The sequence below is a fragment of the Rhagoletis pomonella genome, unplaced genomic scaffold (genome assembly GCF_013731165.1).
Source record: "Rhagoletis pomonella isolate Grant_MI unplaced genomic scaffold, Rhpom_1.0 Rhpom_scaffold_00005, whole genome shotgun sequence".
In the NCBI taxonomy this organism is placed as follows: Eukaryota; Metazoa; Arthropoda; class Insecta; order Diptera; family Tephritidae; genus Rhagoletis; species Rhagoletis pomonella.
The window spans coordinates 37,098,871-37,118,899 of record NW_023458559.1 but is presented as its reverse complement, the minus strand read 5'-3'; the positions used below and the strand labels follow the sequence as shown (position 1 = coordinate 37,118,899).

The following is a 20,029-nucleotide window of genomic DNA, read 5'->3' as shown; positions in this document are numbered from 1 at the left end:
ATTTTCCAGGCAATTTTAGAGGCAATTAGTTGAATTAAAAGCTGGCTGCCTGCCCCCTAAACTTCATTGGAAGCGATTAGTTGAAAGGCCGTTCACACCAGGCGATTGTTGCTTTCAACTGTAAGTTGCCTGCAAAATCGCCTCATGTGAATACCGTAATAGTTTGTGAATGCCGCTACCTAAACTCGGGAAACTGATTACCTAGTTTTAAGTTAATTAGAAAGAAGTGAAAAAAAAAGAAAAAAAGGGAATTTCAACTATTTATTTTCTGGAGAAAACATCGCTCGGTTCTCGCGGGTCCTCGTTTTCGGTTAAGGTTGACGGACCATTTTCTCTCTCTTTCAGTTTTATAGTTAAGTTTTGAAATGGCTTGGAAACCCTCTTTTCAACTAAGGCTCTTAGGTTCCCTCAGCTTATATAGCATTATAGGTATACATTAATCTAAGAATATTTATGAGCGTACATAAAAAAAAAATGTGATGAATAAAAACATTAGACAGTATATTTGCTGAGTTTCCTTGGTTATATTTATGATCAGCTGTGTTTCTTTTGCTTCACTGATAATTTGCTGGACGGTTTGGTAGCACTGACAAATGAATGTATACATAAACAGATATTCTGCCATTTAATTCTCTTAACTTGATTCAAATAAAAAGCCTTTATATTAGATATTTATTTAAGTGAATACTATTTCATTTGAATGTACTCTTCCGCATTTAGTAAGTTCAATTTTATAATTTCGCCTTCCTCGTGCTAGTATTATAAAATTAGTGCTGCCAATCCTAATAAGAATGATCCAGATCGTTTCCGTGAGAAATGATCGTGATTCTGAGCTGGATAACCCAAGGAAACACAACTATTGCTGTTCCTGTCTGGGGGACACAATTTTATTATTATTTTTTTTTAAGTTCATTCACCTCAAGTACCCTTTCTGGTCCTTACCCATCAGATCTCCTCCAAAGATCCTTCAACTTTGGCAAAAGGAAATATTTTGATTATTCCAGAAGAGCTATTTCAATTTTTTTGGTTGCCAAATGAAAGAGAAGACAACCTATTTTGATAAAACAAAAAAACGAATTTACCTTGCAACAGTTTTGAGCAAATTTTAATTGTGCCGTATTTTTTATTTTATTTATAAGTAGGTTAATTTTTATCTAAAAAGTAATTGCAATTAAATTAATTGCCGTGTGCAATTAAAAATTTAATTGCAATTAAACTTTAAATTACAACTTATTAATTGCCGTGTGCAATTAAAAATTTAATTGCAATTAAACTTTAATCCTGCATGATATCTGATAGCTTCCTTCACCTCACATTACCCAGCAAACACAGTCTCTAACGTTAGAGAAATTTGGATTTCTACATTAGATAACTTTTCTACTCGATTCGAGAACGATTAGAGAAACAACGCAAAATTTAATAAATGTAAATAAGCAACGTTCTCTAACGTTTGAGATTTGAAGTTCTCCAATCATTCTCTTATCGATAACTAACCTCAATGTTTGCTGGGTTAGTTGCGTTCGTTATCTCCCAGAAATAGTCCGAAGTTGTCAGATTTAGCTCAAAAAGCATTTCTTAACTTGAAAATGACAGCAGAAATGCGAGAGCAACTGTGACTCTCTTCAGTCCGAAGAAGTCAGATTTATAGCCCAGTTATGCATACTTGCACTGCTACAAAATTTTTACGTAAAAATCAAAAATTCTAGATGTTAATTAACAATTAATTTTTGCTGACAAAATCTTGAAATTTGTCAAACTCAACTGAATTTAAATTAACGGAAATTAAAGAATACACGAAAAGTGAATTGAAAATGGAAGGAGGCAAAAAATAATTGATATAGTAAGTGTTTATTGTGCATGTGCTTGTGTGAGTTTGTTTTGTACATACATTTCTATTCTTATTTGACATTAGTTTTTTTGTTGCCGTTCTTCGGACAAAAAATTTGGTTTTTTGCGTTCCTTTATTTTTTCCTGTTATTCTCTTTTAGTGAGCGCATTTTGCTTACGCTCTTCAATTTTGACACTTGTTCAGATTTTAGTCAGAAAAGATAAGGAATGGACCTATTATTGGCCTCTGATCGCAAGCGGTAAATTTGTGTTAATAATACGGTGTACACATGAGGCGATTTTCCAGGCAATTTTTAGTTGAAAGCAACAAACGTTCAACTCATCTCTTTGAATAAAGTTGGTCGGCATCCAACTTTCTAGTGGCGGCTCCTCCCGTATATTATTTTCTGGCAAATGATGGGTTGAAGTGTTCTTTGGACAGTATGTGTTCATTTTACTTAGTTTGGTGCGAACTCTGCATTTGTTTTTTATTTTGTTTGCCTCTTCGCTTCTCGATATGATTTCTATGCTGTTGTTATGTTGCACTCAATATTCAATAAACATTTTCCCGAAAATTTTGCTCTATAAACTACTTCCAATCTCTCCGTAATTGTACTACCTTACCAACGAAGAATTTTTAGGCACTTAATGACCGACAACTATTTGTTTGCCGTAAGTCATCGGGTAATTGAGGAAAACCAGCCTCCGAAGGACCGTCATTCGCCATCGCGAAAATGCGATGCGTAAAACACTAAGAATTAATACGTCATCCACCTGTCAGCCTGGCGACAACCGTTTTTATTTGACATTCGAAAACCTTATGTACTAACTTCAGAGTGGGAACCCTGCAAACCATTTTTTCAGAGTATTCTGCATTGTAAAGAAATTTTAAAGAATTCGTTAAGATTTAATTTGATTTTTTGCCGAATTTTCTAAAATGAAATAAATTACGCACACTTCCATTCTGTTACGAAATTTCAGAAGAAAATCTGTGAAGCAACGAAAATAATGGTGCTATGTGAAGAATATCTTTCAGAATTTTTTCAGAATTTTCTTTATTTTTCGTACAGAAATTTCTTTACGAGTTCGTGTCAACCACTTCATATAATTTTCTTTGAAAATTCGTAAAAAAATCGTTACAGAAATGAGATACTCCTAACGATTTCCTTAAGATTTAGGGAACTTTGGTTTGCAGGGAAAACTGTTTCGAAAATTGGTTCAAAGGAATGCAAACATGTTTAGAAACAAATTTGGCTTCATAAATGGAATCATTGCTCAAAAACACGCCAACTTTGAGGACCCAAAGTAATCGTGTTATTCAGATGACATCAGTAAATTGGAAAAAATGCAGGATGAAGTGCATTGAGAGGTCCAAGGAAACTATGTTAAGAAATAAGTCAAGTCATTCTCGGTTTTATGGATTCACTAAGAGTTTAAATTTACGAACATACATGCATAGGAGAAGTTTAGCGTGCACTCAACGAAGAACGTAACGAAAATGCAATTAAAATTGCTGTATCTGATGTACTTACATATGTATAAGTACATACATATGTGAATTGTTTAGGAGAACGAAATTAAAATAAACGCTGAGAGTCAAATGAGAGCAAGTACTTCATGGGTATTAGTTTAAGTGAAACCGGCTGTTCAACCACGTTTTCTAACAATGCATTACACGGCAGATTTTAAATACATATTTATTTACGTATGCATGTACATTAGACCGTACTAGAAAAAAAAAAATTATTATCCTAATATTTTAGATCAAAAACGTCGCTTCGTTTTAAGATAATTTTTTTTTCGTTTTTGTATAATAATTGTTTACGAAAAATATCTTGTCTCATCACGCGGGACGATTATTTTCAGATGGAAATAATTTACATCTTTTCATAATAATTATATGGGGATTTTATTTTTTATCATATCGCGGGACGTTTATTTCAAGACGGCAATATTTACCTCTTCTTATAATAATTATGTGGGACTTTTATGTTTTTTTCGTCTCGTGGGACGTTTATTTTAAAACGGAAATGAATGACGTCTTTTCATAATAATTATATGCGACTTTTTTTTCTCATCTCTCGTGACGTTTATTTCAAGACGTCAATGATTTACGTCCCACGTTTTCTCTTAGAAGAATCGGTAATTGTACTGCCGATGCGGCAGCCCTTTTCAAAAAAAATAAAACCACGTAAAAGCCCTTTAATTTGACAGCTCATTTTTGAAAATCGAACGAACGACACAGATTTGATGACATGAACAATCGTGGCGTTAAATATTTAACGCGTCAAATCTCCGAACTCAATTAAGAAGTTTCATTTCAATAAAACTCCCATAATTATTAGGAGAAGACGTAAATCATATTCGTCTTGAAATAAACGTACCGAGAGACGGAAAAATTTAAAAATCCCATATAATTATTATGAGAAGGACGTAAATCATATTCGTCTTGAAATAAACGTCCCGAGAGATGGAAAAATTTTAAAATCTCATATAATTATTATGAGAAGACGAATAAAATTTACATCTTAAAATAATCGTCCCACGAGACGAAAACAACTTTTCTTTTGTTCAGTAATAATTATAGAGCAATATTTAATTTTATTTCTTAAACTCGTTATGGTCTCTGAAAAAAAGGATCCCCGGACACCACTGAGTCTAAAGTATTTTGCAGGACTATTAAAAAAATAATAAAAATAAATAAATTTGGTCTGAATGTTGAGGCTGTGTTTTTACATTTTTCGGCATTTACAGTCAGATTTTAAAGAGTATGATATATCGACGTTCTTGTTCCAAAGTTCATTGACGTCATCCCCGACATTGCAGTACTTACCCACCCGAATGCAGGTGTCACCGCAAAATGTAAAAAGGCGAAATTGCATTACAAAAATATTTTAGACTGTACGGCGAACTTTTTTTGTTTGCTTGTGAGGCGGTACGGTCTAATGTACATCTGCGCATGACTTGCATACTTGTGTCGTTGATATTACTGCAAAAGGCCTTACTTGACATCTTTTTGAAAATGAATTTTTGTAAAGATTTCATAAGTTTGCTCTCAAATACAGTTCCATGCAAAAATAAAAGGACAAGCTTTGAAAACTACAAGATTTATCCGCACTTTTAGAAAGGGTTTGAAGCGTTTTAAATGATTTTTTGATTCAGCAGTAAAATTTCCAATTTGCAAAACTGCCTTTTGCATTAGTTCTGACATGTGCAATAATAAATACGAACCCACGCGTAGTATATGCAATTGCACTTACAAATATGTATGTGTGTATGCACACGTTTTTATTTATTTACACTAGGGTTATCCTTGAAGATTTATATATTTTTTGAATTTCCTTAAAATGCTCTTTTATTTGACTGACGACATGTTTTATTATTTACTTATTTTTTTATATAATAATTGTATTAAAGTTTTTATATTTTATTATTTTAAAATAAAAAATATGTATATATATGTATGTATGTACACATTTTTATTGTCATTAAATTTTTAGAAACTTATTTTATGTATTTTTTTCTTTTTTTAATAAAATAAATTTTTTTACTTGAGAAAATTTTTCAATACAATTTAATTTTTTGAAACTTGTTTTATTTCTCTTTTTCAATACCATTTTTTCTCTTTTATCATTAAATTTTCTTCTAATTAGATTTTATTGTTAAGTAAAAATATATATTTTTTTCATTCTATTTAATTTTTATAAACTTAGTTTGTGTATGTTTTCTTTCTTTCCCTTTTAAATTTAACCTTCTCTGGATTTTAAATTTTTTTTGTTTTACATTATAGATAAAATTTTTAGTTTTTTTGTTGTTAATTTAAGTGATTTTTTTTAATTAATTAAATTTTTCGAAACTTATTTTTTTCATTTAAATTTTCATAGTTTTCTTTTAATTTTTAGATTTTACTGTTAAAAAAATGCTTTTTAATTTCATTTAATTTTTAGAAACTTATTTTGTGTTTGTTTATTTAATTTAAAGTTTTTGCCTCTTTTAATTTAACTTTCTTTGATTTTTTGAATTTAACTGATTTCATAAAGATTTAATTTTTTTTATTCAACAATTTTTATTGAGCTCGAGGCCGTTTTTTAAATGAAAATTTATTGTGGAAAAGCAACAATAATTTGAAAAAATGGTAGAAGTGATAGCTATTTCGGAAATCACCACATTTCCTCATCAGACTTCTTTCAGTAGGCTTCGAACCGACGATCCCACTGACTCAGCCAGTTGCCTATGCACTGTGCTAAGTACGCCTTGTAAATTATCGTTTGCTGTTTTTCCACTATTTTCATTTTTGTTATGTCAACACAATCAAGCGCAGCTATTCCGCTGCAATTCACTTGATGGTGTGGTTGTTGGTTTGTGCTAATAATTCTATTTTTAGAATGTTTAACTTTTAGGTGTGCTCGTCCTTAAGTTATTTGTTTTTGTTATTTTTTTGGCCTTATAACAATTATATTCAACAACTTTTATTGAGCTCTAGGCCGTTTTTTAAATGAAAATTTATTGTGGAAAAGCAACAATAATTTGAAAAATATATATATAATATTTTTTTAATAACTTAGTTTTTGAAACTTTTTTTTTGCTTTGTTACTTTAATTTTTTTCTACTTTCATAAAATTTTCTTTTATTTTTTAAATTTTATTGTTAAAAATATAGTTTTTTTTTGTCATTTACTTTACTTTTTTTTAGTGTTTGTTTTCATAACTTAATTCTGTCCATTTTTAAATCTAACTTTCTTTGAATTGATGGACTTTATTGTTTAAAAAAATATTTTTTTTAACATCATTCATTTTTTAGTTTTTTCTTCTTAATTTAAGATTTTTTGGTATAGAATTTAATTTTTGAAACTAATTTCCTTTTTAATTTTTTTCTTTTTTCATAAAATTTTGTTTTAATTTTTAGATTTTATTGTTATATTTTTTTTAAGTTTCGTTTAATTTTTATACTTTTTTTGTGGTGTTTGTTTTAATTTTTCCTTTTTTCATATAATTTTCTTTAAATTTTTAGCTTTTATTGTTTTAAAAAGGAAATTATTTTTTTGATTTCCTAAAGCGTTTAGAAATTTATTTTATTTTTTGTGTTCTATGTAGTTTAAATTTTCTTTTTTAGTGTAATTTTCTTTTAATGTTTGATTTTTATACCCGAGCGCACTTGTGCACAAGGGTATATTAATTTTGTTCACATAACGGTTGTTTGTAACAGCCAAAACGAATCGAGATAGATATAGACAAATGTATACATAAATGATCAGGATGAAAAAATAAATCGATTAAGCCATGTCTGTCTGTCCGTCCGTCTGTCCGTCTGTCCGTCTGTCCGTGTACACGATAACTCGAGCAAAAATTGAGATATCTCAACGAAATTTGGTATGTAGGTTTCCCTTAATCCAAGGTAGGTTGGTATTGAAAATGGGCGAAATCGGACTTTAACCACGCCCACTTCCCATATAACGGTAATTTCCAGAAATACGAAAACTGCGATATTTTAGTAACTACTGAAGATAATTTACTCAAAATTGATATTTACAATAATTTTTAGACGAAAAATAAGAATATTATAAATTTTTGGAAAATGGGCGTAGCCACGCCCACTTATGGTTACATGTGTATATCTTGGTAACCGCTGCACCAATTCCTTCCAAACTTGGCACAGCTGTTGGCCTTCGCACAACATACCAAATGGCCGAAAATTTTTAAAATCGCTCAATAACCACGCCTACTTCCCATATAACGGTAATTTTCAGAAATACGAAAACTGCGATATTTTAGTAACTACTGGAGATTATTCACTCAAAATTGATATTTATAATAAGTTTTAGATGAAAAATAAGAATATTAAAATTTTTTTGAAAATGGGCGTAGCCACGCCCACTTATGGTTACATGTGTATATCTTGGTAACCGCTGCACCAATTTCTTCCAAACTTGGCACAGTTGTTGGCCTTGGTACAGCATAAAAAATCGCAGAAACTTTTTAAAATCGGACAATAACCACGCCCACATCCCATATAACGGAGAGAAATACAAAATCTTCGATAAATCAGTAAATATTGAACGGTAAATTTCAGAAATGCTTGAAACTTCAATATTTCGAAATTGAAGGACGCTAATTTACTCAAAATTGATACACCCCGGCTTACCATCTAGCGCAAGGTTTCGGAAAGGTGAAAAAACATATATTTAATACTTGCGCCGGGTATTTAATGTTCGGCTCCGCCCGAACTTAGACTTTCTTACTTGTTATTGTTTTAAAAAGAAAAAAATGCAATTTAATTTTTAGAAAAGTTATTTTTAATAGACAAAGAGAACGCGGCTTTGACCTCTCCGCAAGCAGATCTTTAAATTAGTCTTTCGAAAGGCAGAAAAGAGCCTTGCCAGAATTGACAATTTTTCTTACGAAAGATTATAATATTTTGGTACATAGTAGTCCTGGCACATGTCAAAGGCCAGATGCAAGGATGCAATAATCAGAGCAGACCTCCTTAGCAATTGAGTCCAGAGCCTAGCTGCACAAGCCACGCTCGTTTTCAGTTCTGTGTCGCGTCCGCTTTAACATCTTATTAAGCAACGCTGTAGTACCACCCTATTGTACAAACACGTAATTGTGTGAATACATACATAAACAAATGTATATAACCGTACATATCGCATACCGTCTTCAAAAGAGGCACAACTCAAAATTTGGTATTTTTTAAATTATGCGCTAAAAATTTACACAGAGCTTTTAATTTACCTGGAGCTTTTATAAGCTGGAGCAAATTTTTGTTATAATTTGTTGAAAAAAAGGGTAAAGTCTCCCGTGGCCATATGGTTAGTATTTGCTACGAAATAGTTTTTCGCATTTTCTGACGAACGTGTCATTTTGAGTTGTGTCACTTTTGAAGATCGTGTGCGATATATGCACCGCATGCACTCAGGTTGATATTACCCAGCAAAGAGCAGAAAAAAAAGCGAATAAAAATATGTAAGTGGGCAAACAAAGCCGGTCATGAAATTTCATCCCCTCATCAACAACTACGCATCTGCTACCGCTCAATTCAGTTTTTGCTCGCATTTCGAGTGCAACAGTTATTCGCACAGCAGACGACGGGCTTTTGTTTTCTTAATATTCAATATGGAGCGTTGGGCAAACTGTACAGCTGTGGTGACCGGTGCCAGCTCAGGCATTGGTGTGGCCATTGTTAAGGATCTACTCAAGGCAAATATGAAAGTTGCTGGACTTGGCCGCCGCAAGGAACGCATGGAAGAGTTGCGAGCCACGCTAGCCGAGGATCAACAAAAGCTATTTTATCCCGTTGCCTGTGATGTCTCCTCGCTAGAATCCGTCAATGCAGCTTTCGATTGGATTATCAAAAATTTGAGTGGCGTTGATGTATTGGTGAACAATGCGGGCATTTACAATGTTGGACAAGCTAGCACAATGAACCCAGTGGAAATTCAACAAGTCATTCAAACCAATGTCATGGGTGTGGTTTATTGTACGCAGCGTGCATTCAAATCCATGAAAGAACGTAGCGTAGATGGCCATGTGGTGATCATTAATAGTGTTGTGGGTCATTATGTGCCACAAAATGATGCACAAACAACGCCAACCTCGAATTTGTATGCACCAAGCAAATATGCCTTGACTGCGCTCACCGAGGTTTATCGGCAGGAGTTTAGAGGACTGGGTACAAGGGTTAAAATAACTGTAAGTAATAAAACAAAGGGGGGAGGGGGTTAAATAAAAGTGTGTACATATTTATTATATAAATAAATATAAACATATCTCTTTATTTCCATTGCAGAGCGTTAGCCCCGGTTTAACAGATACGGACATGGTGGCTGCTCGTTCAAGGGGCGGTAAGAAGCCAATTCTACAACCAGAAGATGTATCAAGCTGTGTACTCTTTACTCTTTCTACGCCAGCGCATATGCAAGTACATGAGATTACTGTGAAGCCGATGATGGGCGAATGAGAGGCGATTCGTCTGATAATAAAGTTAGCTCTTTATTTGATATTATAAGAGCTCTTAAGATTGTCTGTTATTATAATAAATATTTTTTATTTTTTTTAAATTTAAATGTGATAATAAATTATGAAAAATCTAAGTTAGCTGCGCACAACCCGTGCTGTTCTTTTCCGCCTGCGATCGTCTTTATTTTGCAATTCGAAATACTTGAAACCGAGCCACTATGCATTGTCTTCTGACCTCCGTCAAAAGTGACTCCGTTGCCAAGCTTGTCCCGATAAAATAGAAAGCGAAGTGGTGTGGTCGTGCGAGTCTTGTTGGCATGCTGACATGACCAGGAAGTCAGCTATTAGCAGGCATCATTCCGAGCCTATGTACATATATGCGCAGTGGAGCTCTTAGAGTAGAACTACACAACAAAGCCTTTCAGCCATTGTGACTTTCGGCGCTCAAGCCGTAATACTAAATTTATAGCCGAATAGAGCGCTAAAAGCCTGATAAGCTTATATTGGAGTTGTACTCTTAGTTCCTTCCTCAGGGACAGCAAACCGCTGTTGCAGTACTTCCTACTTTAGCACCCAGGATAAGTTGTTTTGATAGCCAGCGCATAAAATTGATTGAGTTATCTTGGCCCTTATTATGAGCTGCATTCGATTTTCGATCTTCGCTGGCTATCGAAGATCGAAGCTCGAAAGTGAAATTCGTATTATGAGCTATGCAAGCGTGTCGAAATTTTCGTTGAGTATCGAATTTTCTGTCGAACAGAATTTTGCTTTCGATGGTGTAGCGAAGTGTTAGAAAATTGTGAAAAATGTATGATTTTGTATATGTTTTCTTAAATTTTGGCGGCTAGACACTAATTTTAAACAATTTTTGTTAATTTCATGCAGTTCTAACATCGTGAATACTAAACACAAGCCCGAAAGGCTGGATTTACTTGTGAAAGAAAATCCCAATACTGTGTTGGCACGATCTCTGAGAACAAAATCGTAGCGCTGTTGATAGTTTTAAAATATTTTAAATAGATTTGGCTCACAAACGCCTCTTTAGACGGTCGGAACTTTTTAATGAATCTGTAGACAAATTTCTTAAATATATTTTATATAAAATATATTCGAAAGACTAATAAACTTAAACTCTCTTAAACATTTGCTACTTCTGACCAGTTTACTAAGCTCTCATCCTCTGACGAATCGTTGAACCAGGACACGTTGTACTCATTTCACCACGTTTTTATAAACTTGCTTTCTTTTTTACTTCATTTTAATTAGAACAAATTTACATAAATATGTATAAGCACACTATTTAGTTTGCTCGATTTGTAAACAAAGCTTCTCAGCGGTGAAAAATATACTATTGTGAACAACCTAAACGAGCGAAATTCACAATAGCGCTATTCTTCATCGAATGAGCGCCATAATACCAAATGAAAATTCGTTCGCTGAGCACTTTCGACCACAGTCGAAAATCGAATGCAACTCATAATAGGGGCCCTTGTTGTCCTTGTAGGAGGAACAGTCGGATTATGTCAAATGTTGTAGTCATCGCCTTGCTACTCGACGATAAGGACATGCTAAAAGATTCTAAGTAATAGACTAGTGTTAAACTTTCACCAAGTAAGCCATTTGAATTTTGTTTTATAGACATTGAAAGCAGGCAACCTAGGATAACGCACTTATTTTATTTTTTATATCATGGAAAATATCGAAAGCTTTAACCTACACTTGTTGCTTTGCAAATAGCCTACAAGCCTAATGTACTAATTGCACCTGCAGTGTCCAACCACAACACAAAGTCCTAATACGGGTAAACAAATTTACGCCAAAAAGGAGATGACAACAAGTAATTTTTAAGCAAAAAACAAAACCGACTTCAATTCTCATATAAAAATTTAGGAGTACCGTTAATTTTTTTACGATCCAATGATCGGATCTAAACCAGATTAGTATGTGAGACACTACCTTTCCGATGCATAAAGAATTATCGAAATCAGGTGACGTGGTCCAAAGTTATGCGGTAACATACATAAAGAAAATTAATAAAAAATATTCAGACGAATTGATAACCTCCTCTTTTTTGAAGTCGGTTAAAAAACCAAGCAACCGGCTGACTCAGTGGAGACGGCGGGGTAGCTAGTGGGCAAACAATAAGACGAGGCAATACAATAAAGCGACCGAAATTATTATATGGGACAACAAAATTACACGGAGAATGGCACCAACTATTGATAAGTAACCAACTATGTGCCAGACAAATATGAATACAAAGGTGAGCCCAAAATTATGAGACAAGCACTAAGTATTCAAATACGAAGAAAAATATTTAAAAGACAAAACAGACGATAATAAGCAACAATAATGCAAACAAAAACCTTGTTTGTTTGGTGAACCCGAGGTGAGGTCCCACTAGAAGGTTACAAACCCACTCGCAATACCTCCCACTCTGACGGGGGTAACCTTAACCCGCCAAGTGACTGGGCTCTGGTTGCGGAATGCTGGAAGTACGGGATACGGAACACAATAGGGAAAACTACCGACAACTCTACGAGTCAATATATCATTCCATAATCCATGACATTTAAAGAATTGATTACAATTTAAAAAGAAACACTTGCCTTTATCGGTTCAGCGCTAAACAATGATTAGTCGATAGCACGCCGATTCTAACATTTTCTTGGATATGTACCGTTCGTATGGAGGCGGGGGAGGGGGTGGAATAAATGGTGTGAAATTTTGCATTTATGACTTTTAATTTTCCCTCCCCAAGCCCAACAGGTTTTCTTTATCAACTGTGGACATGACTTTTTTCCACCCGTCTCTATATAGTCGAAACACTGTGCCCTATATCGAAAACATCGTAGGTTTCTTAACTCAATATCTCTAGTTTACACAACCTACACTAGCGCAGATACCGCCGGTTAGTAGCAGTGCTGCCGCCGTCACTTCAATTGAAGTTTTTCACCTCACTTTGGAAGCCTTCACTTCATCACTTCATTTTACTTCGTTTTAATTCACTTTCCACCAGTGTTGGCACTAATCGATTGATTTTTTAATCAATTAGTTAGTTAAATTTAATCCGATTACAGTTAATCATGATTAATTTTAATCTGATTAAACAGTTAATCGTAACCACGATTAAAAAATGAATTTTTAATCATTAACCCTTAATTTGATTAAGTAGGTTTGGTGATTAATTAATTTATGATGGAATTTTCCTGTGCACACAAGGCCAGTTAATCGGGTATGGCTAAGTCGGTTTTCCTCATAAATCTAAGCAATTTCGTGCTCATTTTCATTAAGATCTATTCCAACTGACGTTTTACAAACTAGGTTTTAATATCCCTCTGCACATGTGTTCCCAGTTTATGTATTACTAATAACAATAATTATAATTTTTTTTATATTATGTGCTTTTTATAAGCGTAAAACACGAAATATTTACTGTAACTGGTGTTTGGTTTCAAATTCGGACAAACTAGACCACTTAATCTGATTTTCTTTTTAATCGGATTAACGATTAATGATTAAAATTAATTAATCGTAATAGCCGCCAGCGATTAACGATTACAAAAATTTAATCATTAATCGTTCAGTTGATTACGATTAATTAATTTTAATCGTCAATCGCGATAAACATATTGGTCGTTAATTTTTAATCATTAATCAGATTAACATATTGCCAACACTGCTTTCCACAAATTAGATTTATCTCCAAAATACATAAAAATTTCTTTGAAATATACTACTACTACTAAAAATACGCCTAATAAATCGCCTATATGGCATCGGTTATTTGGAAGAAGTGGTTTTGATTTTCATTTTCACATGAATATGAATGGGCGGATAAAGTTTCATAATTATTTAGTAAATATTTGACGAAAATAACAATTATATTTTAATTGTCATACATCTTCAATTTTATAGCAAAAATGAAACATTTAAGTGAATCTCGTGATGACGTTGTTGCTGTGTATCTGCTGATGACTTTGTTGCTTTGAATCAATAATCGATTAATTATAGGGTTGCCAGATTTTTTATGCGCGAAATCAGTACGTTAGACTTTTTCATGCTAAAAAAATCAGTACTTTTCAGTACATTTTTTTTTTCAAAGCAAAATTATTAATCTAAGCACCAGAAAATACTTTAAAACGCCAGAGGTTTTCTTTTTAACAATATTTTGATATATAAATAAAATATAGTTCATAAAAAATAAAAGTGTATTATACACAGGAGCCAATAAATTACTTTATCTTTTGACATTTTTGAATACCAGTAATGAAATCGTTTCCATTTTCAGTGTTTAAATAGTCAAAGAATTCTATACATTTCATTTAAAATTTTTTTTAATTTGGAGTTCATTTTTAAAAATTTTGATTAGAAGCCGGTTTCTCCCTTTGCGCCAGGAAACAAACATTATACTTAAAATCCTCTCAATTGCGTCGTTTGAGTGTGGTATTGAATAAAAAAAAAAAACAAAATTAAATACTTTTAATAAATAAACCTTTTAAAGTTTCATAAATTCCAATTTATTTACATAAAATTAACAAAGAACTCGAACATTTTTAACTGACTTCAAAAAATGGGGAGCTTACCAATTCGTCGGAATAAATTTTTTTAAGTATGCTACCGCATAACTTTGACCACGTGAACCGATTTTAATAATTCTTTTGTTATTGGAATGATGGTACCTCAAGAGTGGTCCCGTAATTTGGTTAAGATCCGATCATTTGATCATCCAAAGAATTAACGGTACACCTAAATTTGTATATGAGAACTGAAGTCGGTTGTGTTTTTCCTTAAACATTACTTGTTAAAAAAAAAGTCCTATAAACGCACAATGCGGTCAACTTTAAAAAGTAATAAAAAATGTTAAAAAAGAGTTTTAATGTTCATTTTCCTCGATTTCTGGTTTCTGGTTTTCGATGGGGATGGTGAGTTTTCTCGATTGCCAATATTTTTTTTTCAATATTTCGAATACCGAAAAAATTATTTTTTATGAAATAAATCAAGCGGGTGTTATTTTCCTTTTCTTTGGGAAATAAAGCCCGCGGCCATTATTGCTCTTTCGCAAAGGAAATAAAGCCCGTGGCCTTTATTGCCTTTTATTGGTGGACGCTATTTCCCCTTAGAAATGGAAATAACGCCCATGGACTTTATTTCTCTTTTTTTGGGAAATAAAGCCCATGGGCATTATTTCCGCAGGCCTTATTGCACTCCACCGCTAATGTCTTCATGTAATCTTGTTCTCATTTGGTCATAATTTGTGTTTGGTCTCCTAATATAGCATTTATGACATAAGAGCTAAAGAAGTTGGAATTTATTACTCAAAGGATATTGTTCCTGTAATTGAGCATTTAAAACATTGCACAAACATTGAGAAGTCGATGAGTGGTTGGAAATTCGCCGCCTCCTTGAAAGTGGTGGTATTATACGCTTTTCTTTGTAGCATCCATACTGAGCACTTCAGAGCTGTCCTTTTTTGAACTTAATTACACCACATACATCTACATATCGATGGTTGAGTGGAAGATCGACCTATCTCCGCAGCCAGTTCAAAAACGCCCTATCTCAGAAACCTTTTCAAGAACAGCCTACTTCAGAATTTGGTTGAATAACGCCCTATCTCAGAATCGGCAGCTGAGAGGTAGTGTGGAATTTTCATTGATTATAATTGTTGAGCTAAATTGTGATAACTGTTGATCAATTTCAAAGCCCAATATCTCAAAAAATATCGATATAAGCGTTTTGGTGTTCCGGAACTTTTTTGTAGGAAATTTAATGGCCTACAAGTTTGTGATTTTAAATTTTTCTGTACCTCTTGTTATTTACGAGATAGGGGCAAAAAAACGGGAATTTCGTGAAAATATTTTGTTTAGTGACCCGTACTAACTCGCTGGTGGGAGTTAGAGTTACGACACAATAGATACTTTTGTAGAACGTCCAATTCTGAACCCATCATTAACCATGATTCTATCATAAAATGCCTCTGAGCTATAGAATTTTGAAGAAAAACAATCAAAGTTTACGTGTATTTTATATGGGAAATATTTGCACGCCTTGGGCGAGTACTTAATATTAAGATTAAAGGTTCAAATTTTCAGAGAGTTTTTCTTAGGTATTTTCCACAAAATTTCGAGGTAGGAGTGAAAAAAAATCCAATAGTCGCCAAAAAGCACCCTAGTACATATGTATGTACATACATACATATATACAAAGCCATGGCTACAAATATATGTATGTGCATACTTATGTACAGGTGTAAGCCCATAACTTAGTGTTTTTGCTAGTTGTTACTGATAAACTAACGCAGCAGCCACCATAGCGCTTGTGTTTTTGTAAGTTCTTCATATGATAAGAGATCCTTAGATATGATTACGAAGTAGGCCTCCATGACGTGCGTATTCATAAGTAGTTGTGGGCTACAAAAGTTGTTAAACCAAGCAAAATCCGGTCAGTACTATACTTCCCATTGGAAACATAGCTACTTTCACTTTTTTTCTTCTATACAGAGGAAATCATAATGGAACGTTGGCAAGGTTGTGTCGCTGTAGTTACCGGTGCTAGTTCAGGCATTGGCGCTGCCACAGTCAAAGATTTACTTAAAGCTAATCTCGTTGTGGTGGGACTTGCCCGCCGACTGCAGCGGATGGAAGAATATAAAGCTGAATTGCCAGCTGAACAACAGAAACGGTTCCATCCCTATACATGCGATGTAACATCACAGGAATCGGTGGATCAAGCATTCGATTGGATAATCAAAGAATTGGGTGGCATTGATATATTGGTGAATAATGCCGGCATTTTTAAAACGGGCCAAGCTGTTACTTTGGATCCTGTAGAACTGCAACAAGTTGTACAAACCAATATAATGGGTGTGGTTTATTGTACACAACGCGCTTTCAAATCGATGAAGGAACGCAATTTTGACGGACATGTGGTGAATATTAATAGCGTTGCGGGTCACTCGGTGCTACACTTGTCGGGCAATGCACCACCAGGTATGAATGTGTGTCCAGCCACTAAACATGCAGTAACCGCTATTACTGAGGTATATCGCCAGGAATTTAGAGGACTGAAGACAAACATTAAAATAACTGTGAGTATTAAAACGACAACAAACATGATTAACTGTTCAATTTTTAGTGTTTACTTGTAGATTGGTATTTGTATGTTATTCAATACAATTATGATATACGCTTCGCAAAGTTGATAAGATAATTGTGGCCTTTTTAGACTCCACCACCTTACAAACAAAAAAATAAAAGTTCGCCATACGACCCTGAGTCTAAAGTATTTTTCTAACGAAATTTCGGTCATTTTTTTTTAGCAGAACCTAGCGGTCACCTTTTTAATTTTTCGGTAACACCTATGTACATTCGACAAGAATTTTTTTTTTTAATAAAGCATTAATTTACTGACATTAGAGTGGTACGTTAGAGTGATAAGAACTAACATCTGGCGGTTAAGTACTAGAACGGGGTACTTTGGAACACAAAAAATTGTCTCCTCAACACAAGAACATCGATATATCATACTTTAAGATCCGACTGTAAATGCCGACGATATGACGAAAAATGTAAAAAGGCGACCCCTACGTTCGGTCAAAAAGAAATAACATTTTTTTCAACATTGCCTTTCATGAATGCTTAAGATTCGAACGTGCACGGCGGACGTGTTTTTTTCTGGTACGCTCTAATGCACATATCTGCATGCAATTTTTGTTTGATCCATAAATCGGCCAAGAAAATAATTTTTTTTTGTAATTGCGAAAATTCTTTAGACTCAGGGGTGAACGGAAAATATTTTTTTCTGATATATATCTGTATATGTACATAAATAAGTAGATAGAAATAAAATATATCCAGCCCCTATCCCGAAAAAAACGTAAGCGACATTTAAAAAAAAATTTTTTATTTTTATTTTTTGCAGAACTACTGCTGAAAGGTCCAGATGTATAAATATTGAAAAGAAAATTTTGAAAAAATGTCGCTAAGGGTTTTTTTGCGGTTACGGCTTGGATATGTACGTCCTTTATGGCTGTTATGCGGCATATTTGATAAGATAACTATGACCCCATCTAGGATACATACATATGTATGTATGTACGTACCATTCATACATACATATGTTCATAATTACATACTTATGTATATTAATTGATTAGTTTTTATTTCAGAGCGTTAGCCCCGGTTTGGTCGATACAGAACTTGTTCCGGAATATTATAAAAAATCCGCTCCACCAATTTTGAAGCCAAAAGACGTTTCTAGCTGCATTTTGTTCACCCTTTCGACACCACCGCACATGCAAGTCCATGAAATCACCGTAAAACCCTTATTGGGCGAGTAATTAAAAACTTTATAAACTATATTTATGTAGACATAAAACCATGTATGTATGTAAATAATCGTACTAATCGTCGTTTGGATCATACCAGCTCGATAAATGAATTCACGTACATATGTGAATATAAATATGTAGTAGATATGAATAGGAATACCCTATATAATGTTCAAATCTAAAATGCAACCGAATTTTAATAAAATAAAAAATGCATTGTAAATGAGCTCACAAAAAATGTATTTATTTGTAAACATCTTACTTCCAGTGTTACCAGATGTGTCCAATAAAAAGGCTAGAGAAAGTTGAAGCTAGTGAACAGATAAGCTAAAAAAGTCAACACTTGTATGCCCAAAAATCGCATCTTGACTGTCAGCCTAGCGGCTATCAAGGCTCTCAGATCTCACCAGGTAACATCTAAACTGGTGATGGAATGCCTCGAAAAGCTGAATACTCTTGGTCTGACCAATCAGGTTTGGGTTCTCTGGATTCCGGGACATATTGGTATTAAAGGAGACGAGATTGCCGATAAACTAGCGAAGAAGGGTGCATCGACCCCTTTCACCGGCCCAGAGCCTTTCTGTGGCCTGGGAAAAGGGGGACTCTCCGAACTTGTTCGGTTAGAGGAAGAGGCTCATAGAAAACGCTACTGGGATAATCTACCAGGTCTAGAGCAGTCCAAAGCACTTTTAGGAACATATAACCTAAAGCGCTTCAAGGAATGTATGAGCTTATCAAAGAATAACTTAAGAATTGTTACAGGAATCCTGACAGGACACTGCAGGCTGAACTATCACCTGACTAAACTGGGAATCTACTCGCATGAGCGATGCAGATTTTGCAGGACGGAAAATGAGACTGCACAGCACATCTTAGAAGAATGTCCTGCACTGATGCACAAACGCAAAAGGCACCTGGGCGAACATATGTTAACCAAAGGCGAAATGAAATCCGTAGATTTAGGTTGCATACTAAAGTTTCTCTCGGTTACTGGATTAATAGACACTCTATAATCCATGAAGGGGGCACAATAGATGTTAAGGTCGCAGTGCTTTATCCCCAACAATAATAATAATAATAATAATAAATAATAATGCCCAAAAATTTACCAGCACCTCTACGAATTCAAGTGAATATTAAATTAATTTTTAAATATTTTCGCTCAAAATTACTCGGTCGGCCTTAAAGGCCTTTTGTCTGGTCTCTTAAAGCGATTTACCCTCCTTGCGCGACTTTGTACTCCTAGTTTTTGTTTTTTTTGTATGGAAGTTTCAGGCCTTCTAAATCGGCTTCTCTTGAAAGAAGAAAATTTTCACAAAATATTTAATACTGATGCAGGACCAATTTAACTTTGCTCCAGACACCCCGCAACATGCTTTCTCCAATTCTTTCTTCCGTTTCTTTGAAAAAAACACTATCCGTTGTCTGCTTCCAAATAGCAGAGCGAGTGAAAGGTCTTCCAATACCACTTCCAAACGTAAGGCGCTGCCTAAATGTGTTGATTGGTCTTATTAGTCACACTTTTCCGGGTAGAAAAAAGCAATAAGCATAGGTGGATAGTTATCCGCAAAATTTTTTGGCATTTATATAGAATCGCATTTTTTTCAGCGTGCAGAACATATGAAAATTACTTATAAAAAGGGTAGCATTAAAAATCCACGAAGTTAGACCTAAAATTTCGAGGCTAGAGCAAAAAGAGAATTGCTTATGCTAACCTGGTCGCACTGGTCTTTGCATGTTATTTAACACATATGTAAAGCTACGAGTAAAATAATAGCAGTAAAATTCAAAATGATGCTGCTGGTAACTTGTGCTTATTTATTTATTGTTAATAATTGTGTTGTGTTGTGTTGTGTTGTATTGTATTGTGTTGTGTTGTGTTGTGTTGTGTTGTGTTGTGTTGTGTTGTGTT

General features: G+C 34.0%; 2 protein-coding genes across 3 annotated transcripts; both read left to right on the top strand.

The window, feature by feature from the left end:
* The first annotated feature begins 8,781 nt into the window (after positions 1–8,781).
* Positions 8,782–9,844, top strand: LOC118738882 (farnesol dehydrogenase-like). Of its 2 annotated transcripts, none has more exons than XM_036469902.1 (2): positions 8,782–9,518; positions 9,616–9,844. In XM_036469902.1, the coding sequence occupies exons 1-2, from the start codon at positions 8,817–8,819 to the stop codon at positions 9,784–9,786; spliced, it is 873 nt and encodes a 290-aa protein (XP_036325795.1). In that variant the 5' UTR covers positions 8,782–8,816; the 3' UTR covers positions 9,787–9,844. The 2 variants fall into 2 exon arrangements, with proteins under 2 accessions (XP_036325795.1, XP_036325796.1); XM_036469903.1 differs by having other exon boundaries at positions 8,782–9,522; positions 9,616–9,707.
* Positions 9,845–16,170: 6,326 nt separating this feature from the next.
* Positions 16,171–18,302, top strand: LOC118739880 (farnesol dehydrogenase-like). Its single transcript, XM_036471376.1, has 2 exons — positions 16,171–16,875; positions 17,956–18,302. Exons 1-2 carry the CDS (start codon positions 16,300–16,302, stop codon positions 18,124–18,126), a joined length of 747 nt encoding a protein of 248 aa, XP_036327269.1. The 5' UTR covers positions 16,171–16,299; the 3' UTR covers positions 18,127–18,302.
* Positions 18,303–20,029: the final 1,727 nt, after the last annotated feature.

Coding starts and splice junctions, on each gene's coding strand:
- LOC118738882 (XM_036469902.1), top strand. CDS start 8,817: ATGAAATTTCATCCCCTCATCAACAACTACGCATCTGCTACCGCTCAA. Junction 9,519..9,615: donor GTACAAGGGTTAAAATAACT/GTAAGTAATAAA, acceptor TTTCCATTGCAG/AGCGTTAGCCCCGGTTTAAC.
- LOC118739880 (XM_036471376.1), top strand. CDS start 16,300: ATGGAACGTTGGCAAGGTTGTGTCGCTGTAGTTACCGGTGCTAGTTCA. Junction 16,876..17,955: donor AGACAAACATTAAAATAACT/GTGAGTATTAAA, acceptor TTTTTATTTCAG/AGCGTTAGCCCCGGTTTGGT.